The 19,292-nt window shown below is 42.1% G+C and overlaps 1 protein-coding gene across 1 annotated transcript in view; it reads right to left on the reverse strand.

The window, feature by feature from the left end:
• Positions 1–19,292, reverse strand: part of Nipal2 (NIPA like domain containing 2) — an 86,644-nt gene that overhangs the window by 32,444 nt on the left and 34,908 nt on the right. Inside the window, exon 4 of the mRNA XM_057792835.1 lies at positions 9,381–9,440. Coding sequence (XP_057648818.1) covers positions 9,381–9,440 — 60 coding nt within the window. The remainder of the gene's footprint in view (positions 1–9,380; positions 9,441–19,292) is intronic.

The following is a 19,292-nucleotide window of genomic DNA, read 5'->3' on the forward strand; positions in this document are numbered from 1 at the left end:
AGCTAGAAACCCAGACAACCTGGGACTGATGCATTTTGGGATATTGACTGCCTACCATGCACCATCTGAGCTCACCCTAAAAATTCATTTAGAATTGTATTCCTGTTAGGATAGCCCAGAGAGAATGGGGCTGTCTATAAGGAGCCTCTAATCCAACTTGACAATGGGAGGTACGGGCAGGAAGGAATTGGCTGAACTCTTGATGTTTAGAGAAGACCTCCCCCATTGATTTTTAAAACAAAACAGAAAGGAAATAACCTAATAAACAGAACAGAGTTGCACACAGCAGTCCTGGGCCTTCTAGTCACAGCGACTCTGAGAACTGTGGACCAGCACTGAGATCTGGGTATCAGAGATGACATAAAAAAACCACTGGGCAGATGTGTCTGGATGTTGGAGTTAGATGGCACTCCAGTTTGTGGGTATGGCCCATCCTTCTCTCTCATGCCCTAACCTACAGTAATTCTATTTTCTCATTAAATGAAAGTCAGTTCTCTGGATAGGCAGATCACTTTCCTGATCTGAGACAAAAGCCTGGTGGTTTAAAACAAAGGCCTTTATGGGCCTTTTCCCCTGCCCGTAGGGAACCCAGCTGATGGACTGGCTGGCCTGCCTGGAGTATTTATAACAGTGTGGTCTGGGGAGGAAACCCTCCAAAGACTTAAAAAGTGAAATAAAACATCCCTGCTCCCGCAAAACATCAAACCCAGCCCCTGAGGGGAGACTGGATTTTTGGACCCCCAGGTCTTTGTCTGTTTTGTAGAGGATCTTTCTCTCTGTATGCTTACTGTGTGTGTGCATTTTCTCTTCTCTAAGAACAGCCTTTCTTCATTGACAAAAACAAAAACAAATAAACAAACAACAACAATAAACAATTTGGTTCTCTTACAAACTCACAGGTGCTGTTTCCCAGGTAACTTGATATAATATACAAATAATGAGGTCTCTTCCTTTAAACATGTACAATGTATGAAGCAGGTCCGTAAACTAATCTATGCTCTTTACAATAGGGAGACCAGCTGTCCTGGAAGGGAGGAAGGTACTCTTTATAAATTCCAAACTACTTATTTTATAGACAAGAATAGCTAACATGAAAAAAATACTGTGATCAACGTTAAAATGTGATAATACTAAAAGCATTGTAGTTTAATAAAAAGGGGCTGAATGGATAAGAAAAATGTACATTTACACAATGGAGTACTACACAGCAGAAAAAAACAATGACATCTTGAAATTTGCAGGCAAATGGATGGGTCTAGAAAACATCATATTGAGTGAGATAATGCAGACCCAGAAAGACAAATATCATATGTACTCACTCATAAGTGGCTTTTAAACATAAAGCAAAGAAAACCAGCCTACAAATCACAATCCCAGAGAACCTAGACAACAAAGAGCCCTAAGAAAGACATACATGGGTCTAATCTACTTGGGAAGTAGAAAAAGACAGGCTCTCCTGAATAAATATTGGGAGCATGGGGATCAAGGGAGAGGGTAGAAGGGGAGGGGAGAGGAAGGGAGTGGAGCGGAGAAAAAAATATATAGTTCAATAAAAACAAATTAAAAAAAGAAAAAGAAAAAACGGTAAAAGGGGCTAAGGAGATGGTTCAGTGGGTCGAGTGCCTGTTGCTCAAGGGTGAGAGCTGAATTCAAATTCCCAGCACCCACATGAAAAGCAGAGCATTCACACCCATAACCCCCCGTCTGTGGGGGACGCAGACAGGAGGATTACTGGGGCTTGCTGGCAGTCAGCCAACTCAAGGTCTCAAGGGAATAAGATGGAATGACAGAGCAGGGTACTTGTCCTCCTGCGGCCTCTGCACTTATGCATTTACACACATGTGCACAGACCACATACGCACACCACCCACACCACCCGCCCTGTACACACAAGTGGAATAAACCAACTCTAAATGCTTTACATGGATTAACAATGTTTATAACAAATCCATGAGAAATGATTAGAGCAGCCCTCCTCTATCTGTGGGAATACGTCCTAAAGAGCCTGTGCCTAAAGTCTCAGAGAGTAAAATCTTCCATTTATCCTGTCTATTTACCTATGATAAAGCTTAACTTACAAACAGGCACAATAAATGATGAATAACAACAACAAAACAGAACAAAAGCAATATACTTTAACAAGCTATTTAAACCTTACAAATTGCTTATTTCTACAATTTCCATTAAACATTTTTGGACTGTCGTTGACCATGAGTCACAAAATCCACACAGCAAATACATGTATATGGGCCAACTGTTTACTATTATGTAATTGTATTATTACAGCATATATTATAAATAAATCCTATAGCATATAATACGTACAATGTATAATGTATAATCTTTATTACTATCTACACCTGACAGATGAAGGAGATGATTAGAGAGGGAGTAACTACTCTGTCTGGTATTTTCTAGCTGGTGGTAAGTGGACAGCTTGGTTTGAAACTCAGGCCATCTGTTTCCTTGACTCATTGAGATGCCTAATGACTGCATGAGGTAGGGTCCTTGAGTGGCAAGCATTTACATGTCAGTCCACCTGGGGGGAGCCCTCATGCTGCACAGGACACAGGCGGAGACCAGACCGAAGGCTCCTGGCAGAGGACCTGGACAGGTTTCAGGTTATTTTGACCTGGAATTTCCTTTAGTTGAGCATTCCAAGCGGGTGCTCCCCAGAACGGGTTTAAAGAGACTTCCGCACCATCGGAAAAATTTGTGAGACATCAAGTCTCTTTGGGAAGAGGTGAGTTAAAGAAGCTTGGGCAGTTCTTCCCCTGGAAGCCCTCGCAGGTGCACCAATATGCTGATGTTTGCAGACTCACCCCGCAGATGATCAAGTTATCTTAGTCTCTAAACATGCTGGGCCATTTCTACCGCTCTGAAGTGGTGTTTTGAGGAGTGTTTTATACTTGGGAAATGCTTGACATTTAATGGTCTGGCTGTGAACTCAGTCTTTGTCTCAGGAGGCTACTGGTCGGCTACCAGTCTCCTGGAGGAGACACTGCGGAAAAGAATGAGACATGAACGGAACAGAAGGACCCGAGCCTGGAATCCAGAAGCTCCTGTCCTCCGGTTCCCAGATGTGCCTAGTAAGACAGAGCTAGTCAGTTCTTCAGAGATGGCCGTCTGCTGGACAACTCTTAATTAAAATTCTAAACTAAATTTTCTGACTTCCAGGAGTCTTCAGTTTTAAAATTTTCAGCTACCTTGACTCTGAACAATTCTTTTGGGCACTGCATTATCTCTTGATTGATGAGAATCCAGGCGTTACTTCCTTGGAATACCAGAAGTCACACAATGAAGTGGATTCATTAGTACGAGGCGAGCAATCCAGTCCAGATTCCTCAGGCTCAATGGCAGATGCCCTCAAAGGAGTCCTAGCTGGGAAGTCCCAGGTAGTCCTGGACCTGCCGTCAGAAAGCTCCAATCTCGAGGCTGCTCAGAAGTCAAAATGGACACTCTGTCCTCTCAACTCGAATGGTACTGTGCTTGCCTGAGTCCTGTTCTCAACAAATGAACCCAACCCTGTTGATCTTGGAGCAGGGGCGGAGAAGCAGGAAAATAAATGGCCTTGGTCTCACTATCAATCTGGGGAAACCATTTGTAGGTGACTTGAAGTAATCAGGTTACTGGTCTCTAAGGGAGTGCGGGGAGTTTACCGTCACTTGTGTTTAGATGATACCATTATGTGGGCCTAAATCAGCGCGGTGTTCCCAGCCGTGTTGTTTTGATGACAGAGAAGAGGAAAACGCTGCAGCTTTGGAGACTGGTGCTTTTTTAAAGGCAAAATAATCATTAAAATAATTTTCAATTCTTAATCCGCTAAGAATCAGAGCAGGGGCCAAAGCCTGTCAGTGAGTCAATAAGGACGGGTGACTCTTCAGACAAGGCTTTTGTGAGGTCATTTTTTTTGAGGCCAGTGCTGAAAAGCTTCATGGCCAGAGAGCAACATTTGGCAACAAATTAGTTCAGCTTGTTTCCACATGGCCTCAAATCTCCATTTGTTCCATCAGGAAAAACAAACTTTCATTTGTTTGAAGCAGGGGAAAACAAATGATATTCCTTCTCACATTTTGACAATTTAATTTTTCGCATGCACATATGTTAATCTTTAAGAAAACACCACTAGCTACTCTTCCCTCTGTTTGGTTTTAGTCCCTGAAAAGGAAAAAACAAAACAAACAAACAAACAAACAAAAAAACCCCGCATTCTTCGCTTTTAACAGAAAGAGCCACATTTTCTCCAGGTGAAAGTGATGAAGGCCACAGAAAGCCCTCCCTGGACTTGCCCTGTTCAAAGCTAGTTACTGCATCTCAGAGAACGTAAGCCTGTGGTGGTGTTGTTGGAGGGAAGGGTGTTCAATGGATGACCCCCCTCCCTCTATAACACCACATTAAAGGCAAAAACTGATCACTTTCTTAACAGTGACATCTTCCGTCACAGAGCATTCCGTTAGAAAGGCAACCAAACCACACCAAGCCACAAACTAGAGTTGTGGGAACTTCATGTCTCCTCTTGAGTGTGTGGTAGTGGCTGTAGCAGTTAGGAAGGCAGTGGCTAATGCTTTGAGTACTCACTGTGTGACAAGCCTAAGAACTTCAATACATTCATTCATTTCATCTTGGGATAGGTAGTAGAATCTTCTTCCTTTAAAGACGACGAAACTGAGGCTTAGGGAGTTTATTAAGTAACCTCATGTCACAGGGCTCTAGAGACATCTCCTAGGTCCACTTTGTCAAGTTGCCATGATTAGAAAACTGCTCTATTAACTGCCAATTCTGTGACCCTGGGGAAGTTAGGTAACCCCTCTGAGAACCAGATTTTGCTTCTAGAAATGGGTTATTCCTATACTTCAGCAAGATAGTCCATGTAAAACACAGCATAGAGCCAGGAAAAGGAAGTTTAAGACATGTTAGCTGCTGTTTACACACACATCAAAGGGTCCCAAGCATCAGTGTGAGGCTGTAGGATCCCAGCATCAGTGTGAGGAAGATATACAGAAATAAAGAAAGGTAAAAGTTCAGGGCCAAAAGATCAACGGAATAATTCAAGTTAAAAAAAAGCTGGCAAGAAGCAAGCCAAGCTAAGGCCAGGCAGTCATAAGTAAGAATAAGATTCCATGTGTGTAATTATTTGGGGGCTGGGTGGCAGACCTCTAAGAGAGCAAAGAGTAAAGAGAAAAAAAAGGGGGGGAAAGAAAAAAAAGGAACACAGCTCCTTTAAGATTTTCTGCCTTAAGACAAGCCCTTGAGCAGTTAGTACATTAAGTTAAAAAAAAAAAGCTAAGTAAAAAGCTGCCTGCCACAGCACAAAGCATTGACATTCTAGAGCTCTCGGAAGGTTGAATGCAGTTCTCAGTCACCAACCTCTGCCTGGGCTGCAAGCTTTAGGTTTGGTTTTCACCAACCTAGAAGTCGGTAGAGCCAGCCGAAAGAACCATGTGGAGGACCCAGCTGTAGCAGTTTAACGTTTTTTATCTGGTCAAAACTGTCTAAGAGCTGCAGTAAAGACAGCCAGATAGAAAAAACCTCTAAACAGGGTTCTGTGTGTTTACCAATGTGCGTAAGCTTAAGAAAACGATATAGTCATAGAAAAAAATAGTTTAAAAGTAATAAAGTATTTAAAGAGAGAAGTAAAATAATATATATAAAAAATAAGAAGCCACACAGAGATGGGAAATACACAGGGAATCTGGATCCTGTATGTTGCTGTATTGATTTTGAATTTTTTGATTGTTGATAGCAAGTGACAGCTGCTAAGAGACATGGGATTGGAAGGACTGCTGAAATAAACTAGTCTAGATATTTTAAGAATGCCTTAACTTTAAAATGGAAGTCAAGAAATGTATTTGTCAATTGGAAGTCAAAAATGCCTTGGAGAAGAGGTTTTGCTTTTGCTTCCTCTACAGGATTCATTCCAAGTTAATATGGATCTGGTTTGATCAAGGGAGGTCTCCCTGAAAGATGATATCTATCAACCAAGGTTATAGCTGGTCTTCCTAGGACTGGTCATTATCTAAAATTATTCTCAGAGACCCCTAAAAAGATGTCTTTGCCCACAGACAACAGGAGGCAGTCTGGAGAACATGACTCTCACATTCCCAAGAGATGGGGTTGGTGGTCTTTGGTTCTTTGGTGGGTTATGGATGTTTGTTATCGTTTAAGGAAATATGGTCTATTGATACAAATTTAAAGTTACTTTTGTTATACTGTACATATGTTTCTACTCTTGTATACAGTTTTGTTCTTATACACTTAACTTAAAAATGTAGGGTAAATTATAAACTATTTAGGATAATCAAGAAATACAGGTTAGTAGTCATTTATAACAATCAAATATATGGATATGTTAGGTATGTTTTCAAGATTACATATATATATATATTTAGATAGATAGATGATTTTCAAAGACCCATGGAATATGACATTTAAAATGTTTTGTTAACATAGGGATTTTCATGACAATGATACACATCTGCTCTTGGTAGCACTAATTTACTTCACAGATGATGGACATCAAAGAAACTCCTTATGGGGTTTGTGTTCAATGTGGCAAGGCAACCATTTGAGCAAGAACCTGCTCCACCTTGACTTCTGACAGAATATTATATAAACTGGACATGTAGGACCCACAGAAAGTGACTGCCAAAACAAGGTGGGATAATCCTTCAGGGCTCCTGCTTCACAGAAGAGTCTGCTGGATAGTCTGCAGGAAAGATACTGTTGAATTTTGCCAATACAAGGTGGGCAGTCTGCTGGATATTCTAGGCCTGTGGGCTGAAGATGGATGCTACAGTGTTGCAGAGGAACTTTGGATGACTGTCCAGGAAGCAAGATATCATTGTTGTTAGGTAATATTATATCCTTCCGGGTCTTTGATGGAGTTGAAGACTAGATAGTTATAGTTACAGTTTTCCTTAATTATGATAGAAAGTAAATTAGGCATAAAACTTTGGAGCCACTAAAATGGATGGATGGTGGAGTATTTTCTCTGAATTCACTAAATACAAATGGGCTGAATATTGTAAATGTTCAGAAATGTAATGTAAATGAAGAATGTGAGCAGGGAGCATACTCAGGCTTGTGTTCATTACTCTCCGCTCTTGGCTGCGGAAGTGACCAGCTACTTCAAGTTGCTCCTCTGTGACTCCCTGCAGTGATGGACTATGGCCTGGAATCGTGATACAAGGAAACTACATTCTCCCTGAAAGTTGCCTCCATTGAGATAGATATCTTAATCAAAGCAACAGAAGAAAAACTGGAACAAGAACTCAGTCATAATTATCTCTTTATTTCTACTAGTCAAGATAATTTTACCAGTAATAGCCGAGACAGGAAAGTCCCCATTACCCATCAATATGACCTTCTTAAACTGGGAGAATTTAGTCATTCATCCAGTGTTAGCCACCCAAACTACAAAAAGATGGAAGGTGTTAGATGAAAGGATTTGAAGTTTCCTTGTGACATTTGATAAATATGAAAAAAAATATGAAACCTAAGTTTTAAAACCCAGGCATTGGCTGTTCTTATTCCTGATTTCATATGACTTTCCCAAATGACCCCATAAATCACAACATATAAAAAAGGATGCATAAAAATAATATGTTGGAAGAGATACAATCACATACGAATGCATTTGGAAAAACATTTTAACCGTGAAAAATCTGACAGTGTTGACTAAAAACTCTACCAGCAGAATCAAACCAAAGAGGAAAGGAAAAAGTGAAGACACTTTCAAGACGTTAAGCTCAAGAGAAACAGGATCAGGGGCTGGGAGAGAAATGCTAAACATACCAACACTGGTGTCAAATTCAGAGCTCACATTAAAAAGACAAAACAAAGCTCCCTGGAAGAGGGTGGGCATGGTTTTGGTTGAAGTGCCTAAAGTATCTGTGTTCATTACCATATGTCAGCAGAAATAAAGCAGGCTCTTGTCAAGGAAGAAGACGCGAACATCCACAATTCTCATGAATGATCTTCCCACGAAAGTGAGAAGAGACAATGCTTATGAGAGAGCCTTGCTTTGTAATAGAAATCTCCATTATAGCCAGCAACTCACTGCTAATTTCCATTAGGAACCATAGTTTCCCCAAAGAGACTTACTCTGTCTTTACTTTTAAAATGTTTTATTCATGCGTGGTGTATGCTTGTGGTGGTTCACGGTAGGGGGCCAAAGGTCAACTCTTGTTGTCTTCCTCCGGGTCTCCTCTTCTAGTTTTTATTTTTGAGATTATAATATAATCACAACATTCCTCCCTCCAAACCTTGCACACACCGCTCCCTTGCTCCCTTTCAAATGTATGGCCTCTTTTTTCATTACTTGTTATTGCAAGCATGTAAATATACACATATGTATTCCTAACTATAGCCTGTCAATCTGTATAATGTCACAAATACGTATGCTTTCAGGACCGATTATTGAGCATGGGATAAGCAGTTGGTGTGCTCTTCCCCGGAGAACCGCTCTCAGCATTCCTTCTTTACCTGCAGTTCTTCATGTAGGGTTGAGGCCTTGCGGGTGGGCTTTCCCCAACTACTTTGACATGTCTGTTGATGTTGTCCTTGTTCAGCTCGTGTTAGGGCAGTCATGTTGGTGAGACTTTACGTGTGTAGCTTCTCACATTACTAGGAGACACAACTTCACAGCAAACCCTGATTGTCTGGCTCTTACAATCTTTCTGCTTCTTCCTCTGATGTTCCCTGAGCCTCAGGTATGAAATCTTTTACTTTTCTAGGCAGGTTCTCACTGAACTTGGGGGTATCCTTCCAGCTAGACTGGCTGGCTGGGAAGCCCCCAAGAGCCTCTCTGCTTCCCCAGCCTCTCGACACTTAGATTTCAGACACATGCCACCAAGCCAGGCTTTTCTGAGTGCTGGGATCCAATTCAGGTTCTAATGCTTGCAAAGAAAATGTTTCACGCACTAAGCCATCTTCCCAGTCCCTCTAAACAAAAGAGAGAATTTCTCTGTTATTTCTGGAGGGTGCTAAAAAAAACCAGGTACTCATTTGGGGGAACTAATACTTCATGACTCTTATTTCTAGGCAGTATAATATAATACTGTGGCAAATATGAGCTTTCAATTATAATAGTCTAATAGGCAACACAGATGTTTTCCCTGAATTTTATTATGTTCATAAAAGTATCACAACTTAAGCAACATCAATATTGCAAAATAACAGTTTGCTGTGGCCAATAGCTAGCAGTAACCTAATGAAAATGAAAGCTTCACGTGAGAAAAGACAGTGTCCCCCGTACAGAGCGCCAACCCCAAGTGAGATGTGAGACCATTTCATTAAATTTTCTGTTTTTAAGTATGTTTTATAGGTAGTATTTATTGATCAAGCGGTGCTATAATTAGATGAATTAAATGGTTACTCACCTAGTAAATCCGAGGCTCTCAAATTTTCTTTTAGAAATACAACGGAAATTATGGCACTACCTGCAAAGGAAATGGCCATTAGTAGTAGTTCCAATATAAAAAAAAACATGTATTATTCAGTGCAATATGAAAGAAGTTAAGCATTTAACGTCTTTGCTTCACCGTTGGCAGTTGTGGCTGTAAATTCCATGATGGAAGAAGACCCACAGGGCTGAGCAAGGGCAACGAGGGTGCCTCCTTTGTAAGGTTACTGAATAAATGTGTGGGTAAGAGAGGAGAGCTGGAAGAAGGAAGAAACGGAGGGAGGAGGAAGAGAAGCAAAGAGAAAAGGATGAAATAGAAGACAGGAAGAGCTAGAAAGGCAGGAGAAGCCAGGAGAAAACTAATGAAAGCAGAGAATGACTAAAATTTACATATGTATAGTGTAGCCCACACTAAAGCCATCAGCTCCGGCGTCGCTCCAATGCTCCTTGTCCAGGGCTCCCCTCTCCTTCAGACAGCACAGCCCGCAGGCTGCTGGACCCAAGCTTGCACCGCATCTGTCATCAACACCCTGGTCACTGCTTGTGCCTCTGTTTAATAGCACAGTAGAAATCTATCTTGACATCCCACTCTTCCCTCTCTCCACACCACCAAGGGACCTTTTGAAAACGCCACTTACGGAAATCTGCAGCTTTAGATCTCTAATGGCTTCACAGGGCAAAGACCCGAGCTGCTGGCCGTGGCCTTCAATGACAGCGGTGACTTCTCTCCAGCCACTTTCCTCACATTTGCCCTCCATTCCCCTTCTGTTTTGTGTCCGTCCTTTCTAAAATACACAATTATAATTCCCAGGCCCACCGTGCGCTTTTGTGCTCATGGCTTCTATGGATACAACTGCCCAATCTGTGGTAAAATCTAGATTCAGGATGGCGGCCAGATCCGGACTGAGCTGGACATCTACCCGGGATAGTTGGCGTGTGGTTTTTCATTGACCTGAGACTTATTGCCATCACCCTTTTATTCTGCCTGTGTCTTTACTCTTCCGAGAAAGGCTCATACTGCTAGACTCTCAAAGCTGGGCCAGGGCCTGCTGCTATGGCCTCTGGTCAAGAAGGCATTTAGACTTCTGAGCTGTTCCTTTTGTAGATTTGTTCCTTGATGAATTGGAAAACTCCAAATTGCAATCACAAAAACGATATACAGTGTAATCTGGATTTTAAAGTTTTACTTGAAAATTTAGCCAAGTTTTTAAAATTAAAAACAGAGGAAAGAATGCTTTTATAAAAACAAAACAAAACACTATAATGCCCATGGCCCTACCACTGTTGGGTTTGTGGTAATACCCATGGTGCCTGCTGCCATAGAAGGCCATAAGAATGCCTGGGGTCTGGGCCACCACCTCGGCCTGTACCCTAGGGCCACCCTGCAGTTGTGGTAATGCTGACCTGCGTGGCCTGTGCCGCCACCCGGGGCCATGGTGACATTCAGGCCTGGACTGCTTCTGAGGACCGTGTCTTGGTGAATGGTCATACTGAAGCCGGGGTCTGTGTTAATGTCCATGTCCTGTGTTGCCACCAAAGGCCACAAGGATGCCCAAGTTCTCTGGCCATGTTGGGATCCAAGGGACATGCCGCCGCTGGGGCCATGATGTCATCAGTGCCAGAGCTGCTGCTGAGTGCCATAGCTGGGTCCATGGCCTACTGTAGTCAGGGTCTGTGCTGATATTCATAGAAGGGTCTGTTGCCATAGAAGGCAGAGTGGCTGCCTGGGATCTGGCCCACCACCTGGGGCCATGTTGGTGTTCTAGGACCACCCTGCAGGCAAGGCGATGCTGATCTGAGTGGCCTGCCACCTGGGACCATGGTGACATCCGCAAAAGGAAACCCGAAAAGAAATGATAAAAGTAAAACAAAACAAAACAACAAAAAAAAAAAAACCCCAAACTGCAGGCCTACATCCAGGGCTTTGAGTTGGCTCACCCAACATCTACCCCATCTATGACCTGCTGGAGCACGTGACGCGACTGGTCCTGTGGAACCATGTCTGCAGGATCTCCAGAAATTTCCGTGAGGGTCAGAATTGATGGCGTACTGTTCAGAGGCTGCGAACCTGACCAACATGTTACACAGTGGGCGTTTGCAAGCGAAGCAGTTTGAACAGAACACTTCACTGCAGTTCCCAGTGCCGCTAAGATGAACGAGGAGGTGATAGACAGGCAGGAAAAACGAAAGAGGGAAGAGGATTTTTAATTGTTATTATTTGTTTGTTTTTTTAGTTGATATTTTTGTTTGTATTTTTTGTCTTTTTAATTTTACTTTTATTATTTCTTTGTGGGTTTCCCTTTGTGGGAAACACTGTAGGGGTGAGGGGCGGATATGGAAGTACTGGGGGATGGGTGGGATTGGGGTGCACAATGTGAAATTCCCTAAGAATCAACAAAAATTATGTTTCAAAAAAGTACTATTATTTAGAGAAAAGTGCAGTTGATATGTCGATGTTTTTAACCCTCTCACTTGAGAACAAACTGTAAAACTCTGTTTTCTCAGCTACTATGGAAGCAGCAGTTTGCTATGTCACTAAAAATTCTTCATAGAGATAATTTTAATGTCTGTATAATAACCCATTGTGTGGATGTCACAGTCACATTTTGAATATGATTATGCCTGGTGTTCTGGTGACTTGTTTAAAACAAAACCACCATGTTTTCTCTTTAAATAAGCTGAGACGCTCATACGCTGCCCATCCTGATGCTCACTTGAGTTGATCTTTGCTCTTGCATGTATATGAATTTCTATCCTAAGATAGAAATAATTCTAGGAAACCACCAGCATCCTGTGTTCGGAGCCTTAGAAAGGCGTGAGGACCAACGCCTTTACAAGCTGCATCCGTTCACCGGCTTCTTACAAACCTGGGCAAAGAATGTCTCTATCTGGAAAGAGATAGATTAACAATGAAAAACAAGCACCATGGGACCGTGCGACAATCCTGGAGATGGCAATTCCACAGCCAGGAGTTGCATTTAGGTGGGAAACTCTGTTTCCACAGAACAATAGGGATAGCTACTTAGTCTAAACGCTGTGAATGTGAAACTAAGTTACAAGGAGGCTGGGCCTTTCCTCTCTGATTTAGTCATCTGAGAAACACCGGTGTTGCAGCTGAGCAATTGTAGACACCGGCACTTCCTCCCCTGCCCAAGGCTCTTTCTTGTATGCTGCATCCCTGGAGGTCAGAAAGGACAGATTCCCTTTTCCTTTGTTGCTAAACCACAGCTTCATAAATAATCTAACTTTCATAGGGAAGTGGCATGTGGGAGATAATTTTACTGCTTCTAGCCAAAAGGATATGACTGTAATAAGACTTAGAATATGTGGCATGCACTGAGCTGGATCAACTGCCACAGAGCGGTTATGTTTATGAAACCAATGTGCTCTTTTTTCTCACTAAAGGAATTTAGATTTGAATGCACTTCTATACTTGTCCATTTACCTGTTTTAAGGAAACATGAACTTTTTCTAGAAAGGGTGGTGTGTGTGTGTGTGTGTGTGTGTGTGTGTGTGGTGTTACTCTTGTCTGTGCACATAGAGACCAGAGGGGCTGATGTTGGGTTCTCTCCGCTATCATTTTCCACCATGTTTAAAAAAATATATTCATTTTATTTTAAATTACGTGTGTGTGTGCACACATGAGGGCAGATGCCTGCAGAGAGCAGTGGTGTCAGCTCACTTGAAGCCGTCCAGAGTCACAGGCAGCTGTGAGCTGCCTGATGTAGGTGGTGGAAAACCAGCTCAGGGCTGTGCAAAAGCGATGTATGCTCTGAACTGCTGAGCCATTTCTCAAGCCCTCTGCCATAGTTGTTGAGACAGACTCTCTAACTGAACCTAGATCTCATCGTTTCAGCTAGACTAGCTGTCGGGGAGCCCCTGGGATCCGTCCCCTTGCCTCACCCCTCATGCAGGGGTTCCGGATGTGCAGCCTATACCCGCACATTGTTTTAGTGGGTGCTCGTGATCGGAACCATCTCCCCAGCCCCTCTGCTAGGTTTTTACATAGGATAAGACATCTATTTAGAAAAGTAATAAAAATAACGTGCTATCATGATAAATTTATTTTTAACTCATGTGTATGCAGCTATGGGTGAAATATGAGCTGTACCGAGCAAACCAACAGTATCTGAACAACAGCTAATGGCATGACTTCCTAGTAGAGTAGTGAATTTTTAAAATGAGCAAAAGTAGATCAAAGTACTCCCATACATCCTTGCAACCAGAGACCTGCCCAGCTCAACCTATAACCATTGCCTAATAAACCAGAGCAGGGCTGATCACGATATTTTTATTCCCACTGTATAATTTAACATTCAAAATTTGGAAGAGCATTTAAACATCAATAATCTTAAAAAGCATCTAAACAGCACAGCTGTAGGTCTGCACCAGGTGTAATTAAACCACAGCCTGGGGCTTTCCTTCAGCAAGTTTATTCTGGGGTGGAGGCACACTAGGCCAGAAGTTCTTGGCTGTCCAAGACACAGAGAATGCTCATTGAGGTTGCTGTTTAATTGCTAGGCACCTTTATGGTGTGTGTGTGTGTGTGTGTGTGTGTGTGTGTGTGTGTGTGTATAAGGAAAACCAGGAGGAGAATATGTGCTTTCTAGGAACTCAGTAGTGTCAGAGAGTTAAAAACGCCCCACCATTCAGACAGGTGTTTTTCCCAGGCAGAGTTCACAGTTTAAATAAAGCCAATGAACTGCTGTTCTTGGCCAGTGGGAAATGTTTGCAGAATCTGACACCTCTTTCCTCCAAGCTGATCAGCTACTGATAGTGGATGATGCTATTGCAGTTGCTCAGAGGATCGTCTGATCTTGGGGGGGCCTGAGCTGAACTAAGCGGTCTTCATTACCCTTAAGGAAATTCTCAGTTAGGAAGTTGGAGCGAGGCTGCTTCGTAAAGACAACTGGGACTGGCCAGAATGACTTCCAAAATGTCACTGAAGGTGAAAACTAGAAGTCCCCTTGGGGAACTCTGGGCTGGGGCTGCAGAGGGTAGCAGGGTGCTGTGCCAAGGAGGGAGGGTGGGACAAGCTTGGAGCAGCACCCAAGCCAGCACAACCTCTCATTTCTCAAGCTGCTGAGACGAAGCATGTGGTTGCCAGGGGTCCACTCTGCACATGCAATTGCCCAGGGCTTTAAGAGCACGTGGATGAAGCCAGGCCTTTTGCAAGTGTTAAAGGTGGCTCCACAGGTATGAGCCGAGAGACAGGGAGCTGTTTTCTGTGGGTGAAGGCAGGGCGGAGAGTACCAGGAGCAGATATCTGCAAACACCATCCTTTCCTGACTAACAGTTCAGGAGCACTCACGGGGGAAAGAAACTCAACCGTGTAGCAGTAAATGGGTGGCCACAAATACAGACATCCACAAAGCACAAGGCAAAGTCCAGCTTCAGCAGTGAGAACAGAGGCGAGGCCATGAGACTCACTGCTGACCGAAAGCAGTGGATTCGTTACCCTCTGTGTAGTAGCTGCTGTTGGGGATTGATGGCATGTGTGTGGAGGGTGATCTCATGATCATCTCCTGAACACTGAACTGCTCACATTCTTTGATCTGTATCTGGGAATCTGTCTTAAGGTAGCAATTAAAAAAAAGACGGAGAGAGTCAAACCTATCATTACAAAATTACTATTCCATTGTAGAAAACTAGAATAGTCTAAGTATCACAGTCAGTAAAAATTATGTTGGAAAATTATAATGATAAGAAAAAAGTATTCATATTGTAATATTTTTAAAATAGAAAATTGTTCTTTACATGATTATGATGTAAAATATGCAGTCAACAATGTTGATTATTCTTCTTGGTAAAGATGTATTTTTAATATTTTAAATTATGTAAACATGTACATGTGTATGCACGTGTCTGTGTGTGGGTATGTGCACATGGGTAAAGGTGCCCCTGGATACAGAGGTATTGGATTCCCCTGGAGCTGGAATTACAGGTAACGGTTGTGACTTGCCCAGAGTGGGTTTTGGAAACCTGGGTCCTCTGCGAGAGGACCTGAGCCGTTTCTCCAGCCCAGCGCCATCTATGCTATGGAGAATTCTGCATGGAACAGTTACTCCCGGGAGACAGGCATTGCCATACTTTATAAATGAAGAAGCATGGAGCTAAAGAGGGTAAGCTCACTGCTCAGTGTCACAGGGAGACTGCGGAGACAGGCTAGAATCACAATAGTCACGGCGTCTGTTTAAAATCCATCAGAGGTTACACCACAGGCACAATATTCCCACGAGCTAGGAGGAATATATTTTAGCTCTCTTTTGCATAATGTACTGATCACAATTAATAATATTGGTGCGTAATTTTAAATGGTTAGATTTTTAAATGTTCTTAACAAAATAGATTGGTGAACTGACAGATATGTTAACTATCTGACTTGATCTTTCTACAAAACATCACTTTGTACTTTATACAAAATATACAATTATTGTTCATTAATTAAAAATGTAATTTAATTATAAAAATTAACTTTAAAATGAGAAACGGTACCAAAATATAAACTTTTTATAGGAGCTATGGTGGGGCAAAAATCTTGATCAAGGGTATTGTCCATAAGGAGGAAAGACACAAAAACTTCTAATAATCAAAATTGCATATCCAAAGGCAGTTTATATATTTCCTTAACTTTGTAATTCCAGTGTTCTTTGGTCAGGCGATAATTAACAAATTAACAAATTTAAAATTTGTCTGTGAGTCATTTGTTTTCTTTTGACCATCATGAGTCACTTAGGTTAGCAATCAGAATAGAGATTCATTCTGCCCAAGGTTGACATGAGACAACCGAGATACACACACACACACACACACACACACGCACGCACGCACGCACGCACGCGCACACACACACACACATACATTCTGATTTACAGTTCTAATAAAAACAGATAAGCGCCAAGCACATTTTTTGTGGCTTCAGCCAGTCTCAGAAGTACGTTGCACTCTGAACCGCTGCTGGCTTCCCTGTTCTTTCTGATTTATGGAGAAAGCCCCTACCTTTGCCTGTGTTCGCTTCTCTGACATCACTCAGCACACAAGGCTCAGCACAAGACGGGCTGTTACTATGGAAGAGTTACTTCCTGTAATGTGGTCAAGAGTTGTGTTCTGAGGTTCATAAAAAGTCAGGAGCGGGAGTGGAGGGAGGAAGAGGACAGAGGCAGAGAGTGACAGTTACACAATGTCTGACTTGGGTTTATTTCTGCAATTAAGCACAAACCTTCATTAACAGTTAGCCTCAAAGGCAGAGTCAGATCTTTGTGTTTTTGTAATAATAGATAAATGAGAGACTGGGGAGATGGCTCAGTGGTTAAGAGCACTTGCTGCTCTTGCAGAGGACCTGAGTTCAGTTCCCAGCTCACAATGTCTGTAACTCCTGCTATGAACTCTGACCTCTCAGCCTCCAGGTTCCTTAGTGGTATACAGACATATATGCAGGCAAACACTCATATACATGAAATAAAAATAAAGACATCTTTAAAAAAATAAAAAGGAATAGATAAAACAATTGTTCCATTTTAAATTTGTAACACTTTTTTTTGTGTTCTTCCTATTAAACTGTTCCCCCAAACAATACTTTTTAGTTAAAAGGTTAGCAGTAAGAAACTTCAAAAACTATTCAAATGTGCAGAGGGCTATTCTTTTTTAAAAAATAATTTTGGTCACCTTTACTTACTCTGCCCCATTTTTAACCCCTTATTTCCAATTTTCCTTTGGTAGTGCCAGGAAAACCAGTACCACGCCATAACCTATATCCACTATTTTGAAAAGATAAACTTAATCTAAGGTTAACACACTCACAAACATGCACACCAGCACACTCTTACACACAATCCTAGTACTTATGGGAACCAATTATGTGATGTCTAAAGGAGAAAAAAAACAAGGGCTGTGGTGAGGGGGTGGGGGGCTGTGGTGAGGGAGTGGGGGGCTGAGGTTTTTGGGGCGCTGTGATGATGATGAGTAGTGGCTATCAGAAACTACACAAGATCTGTGAAAAATTCCAGAAATGATTCAGCCTAGCTAACTGCAAGTCTAGTGCTACCAAATTGGACTTATTTTTTTATTTTTGGCTTTTTTTTTTTTGACAGTTTTTTTTCTGTGCAACAGCTCTGGCTGTCCTGGAACTTGTTTTGTAGACCAGGCTGGCCTCGAACTCACAGAGCTCCACTTGCTTCTGCCCGGCCCCCAAGTGCCAGGATTAAAGGCACGCCCAACCACCAAATGGCCCAAATTAGATTTTTAAGGAATAGTTTGTGTGACATGGTCTATTTTTAGACATAGGGACATCAATTCATGTCCCTTAACAACACTGATTGACTCCAACAATACAAAGCACTGGCCAGTTCTAGTAACAGGTACCAGCGTAGGAAATGATGGTGTGTGACCTCCGGCCTAGTCTATGAGTGAGAAAGAATTTCATCAATTTCCATTTCTAGGACATTCAACTTATTGTTTTCATTTCTATGAACTTAGGGAATACTGTATGTTGATAATATGGGAAGCAGAAGGCTAGAGCAGTAAAAAAAAATTCTTTGTTAAAAATACCTCAAAGTCTGCAAGAAAAGAATGTATTTACATGATAATGCTACAAACAGAACCTAGCAAGTATATGTCTGGCTTGTGGTTTCTGGCCACTAAATGGTGGCTTCATTGCACTGATGGAGAACAAGCCAACAAACACTTCCCTGTCAGCCACAATCAGGCCTCAGTCCTGTGGACACTGAGGCTCTCTTCTGTAATCATCATCACCTCCAGCTGTAGAACTTGGGGGGAAAGTACATCGATTGCAATGTACCCCAGGGAGTTAGGATGGGAGGCTCTGAGGATGCTACAGTCGGAGAAGCATTTTCCTATGCAGAGCAAGGTTGTCCTGTCATCTACGCTGGCGGGGCTGAACATGTTGAGAAACTCATTTTGATGAAAAATGTTATACTTTATAACAAAGACTAACTAACAATTGCTCAGATGGTGATTTGCATAATTCTAGATGAGGAAATTACCTGGATTAAGAACAGTAATCTTTTCTTTGCTACATTGTTCTTGGCATGCATTAGACCTGAAAAGATTCTAAAAATAAAAAAATAAAAAGGTAAAAATACCATCACTGACAATGTTAATTCTGTATTATAAATTTAATAGCCTATTACTTCATCATCAGCAATTTGTCTAGAAATAGTTTGTGGCATTCTTAAAAAATAAAAAGGATGGGTGGAAAGAGGTTTCAAATAAAGCTTTAGATTCAGCAATGCATTTTGAGTGTGTGAGCAGACATAAAATTAAAACGTCAGAGCCTTAGTCCACACGGTTTATATAAGCTGGGTTGGGGATAAATGTACTGAGGAAAAATACAAGCCAGGTGGAAAGGATATATTTTCTGTATATTTCAAGCACTAGAACCAATATCCATGTGAGATGTCACGGCATCCATGAGGGCTTAGGGCTGTGGAGAGCTGATCACGCAGGTGCTAAGCTTGTTGCTCCAAAGGACAGAGACTCCGTGGCATTGAGGCTTATACAACACTACATGTCACTTGCTCATTGGTCTGCCTGCGTTTCCTCTCATTTGTTTCTAATAAAAATCTTGGAGACTGAAGTTCCTGCTTGACTTGACTGCTCTGGAATTTCAAGACCCCAGTAGGGCTTACATGTTGCACTCTGACCATCCCCAAATGGGCTGCAGACAGTTCCCTGAGGGTTTCTCGACAGAACCAGGGAAACACATGAAACAAAAGCGATCCCACACAGGTCAAGGGCTTCGATGAGTTACGACAGCTATCTGATTAGGGGAGTCAGAAAGAGCACAGGCTCAGGCCTGATGCTTGCTACCCTCTCAGTGGATTATCAGCTCCCAGCCTTAACCCAAATTGGTTGGGCACCTGGGTGATGA

The sequence above is a fragment of the Chionomys nivalis genome, chromosome 17 (assembly GCF_950005125.1).
Source record: "Chionomys nivalis chromosome 17, mChiNiv1.1, whole genome shotgun sequence".
Taxonomy (NCBI): Eukaryota; Metazoa; Chordata; class Mammalia; order Rodentia; family Cricetidae; genus Chionomys; species Chionomys nivalis.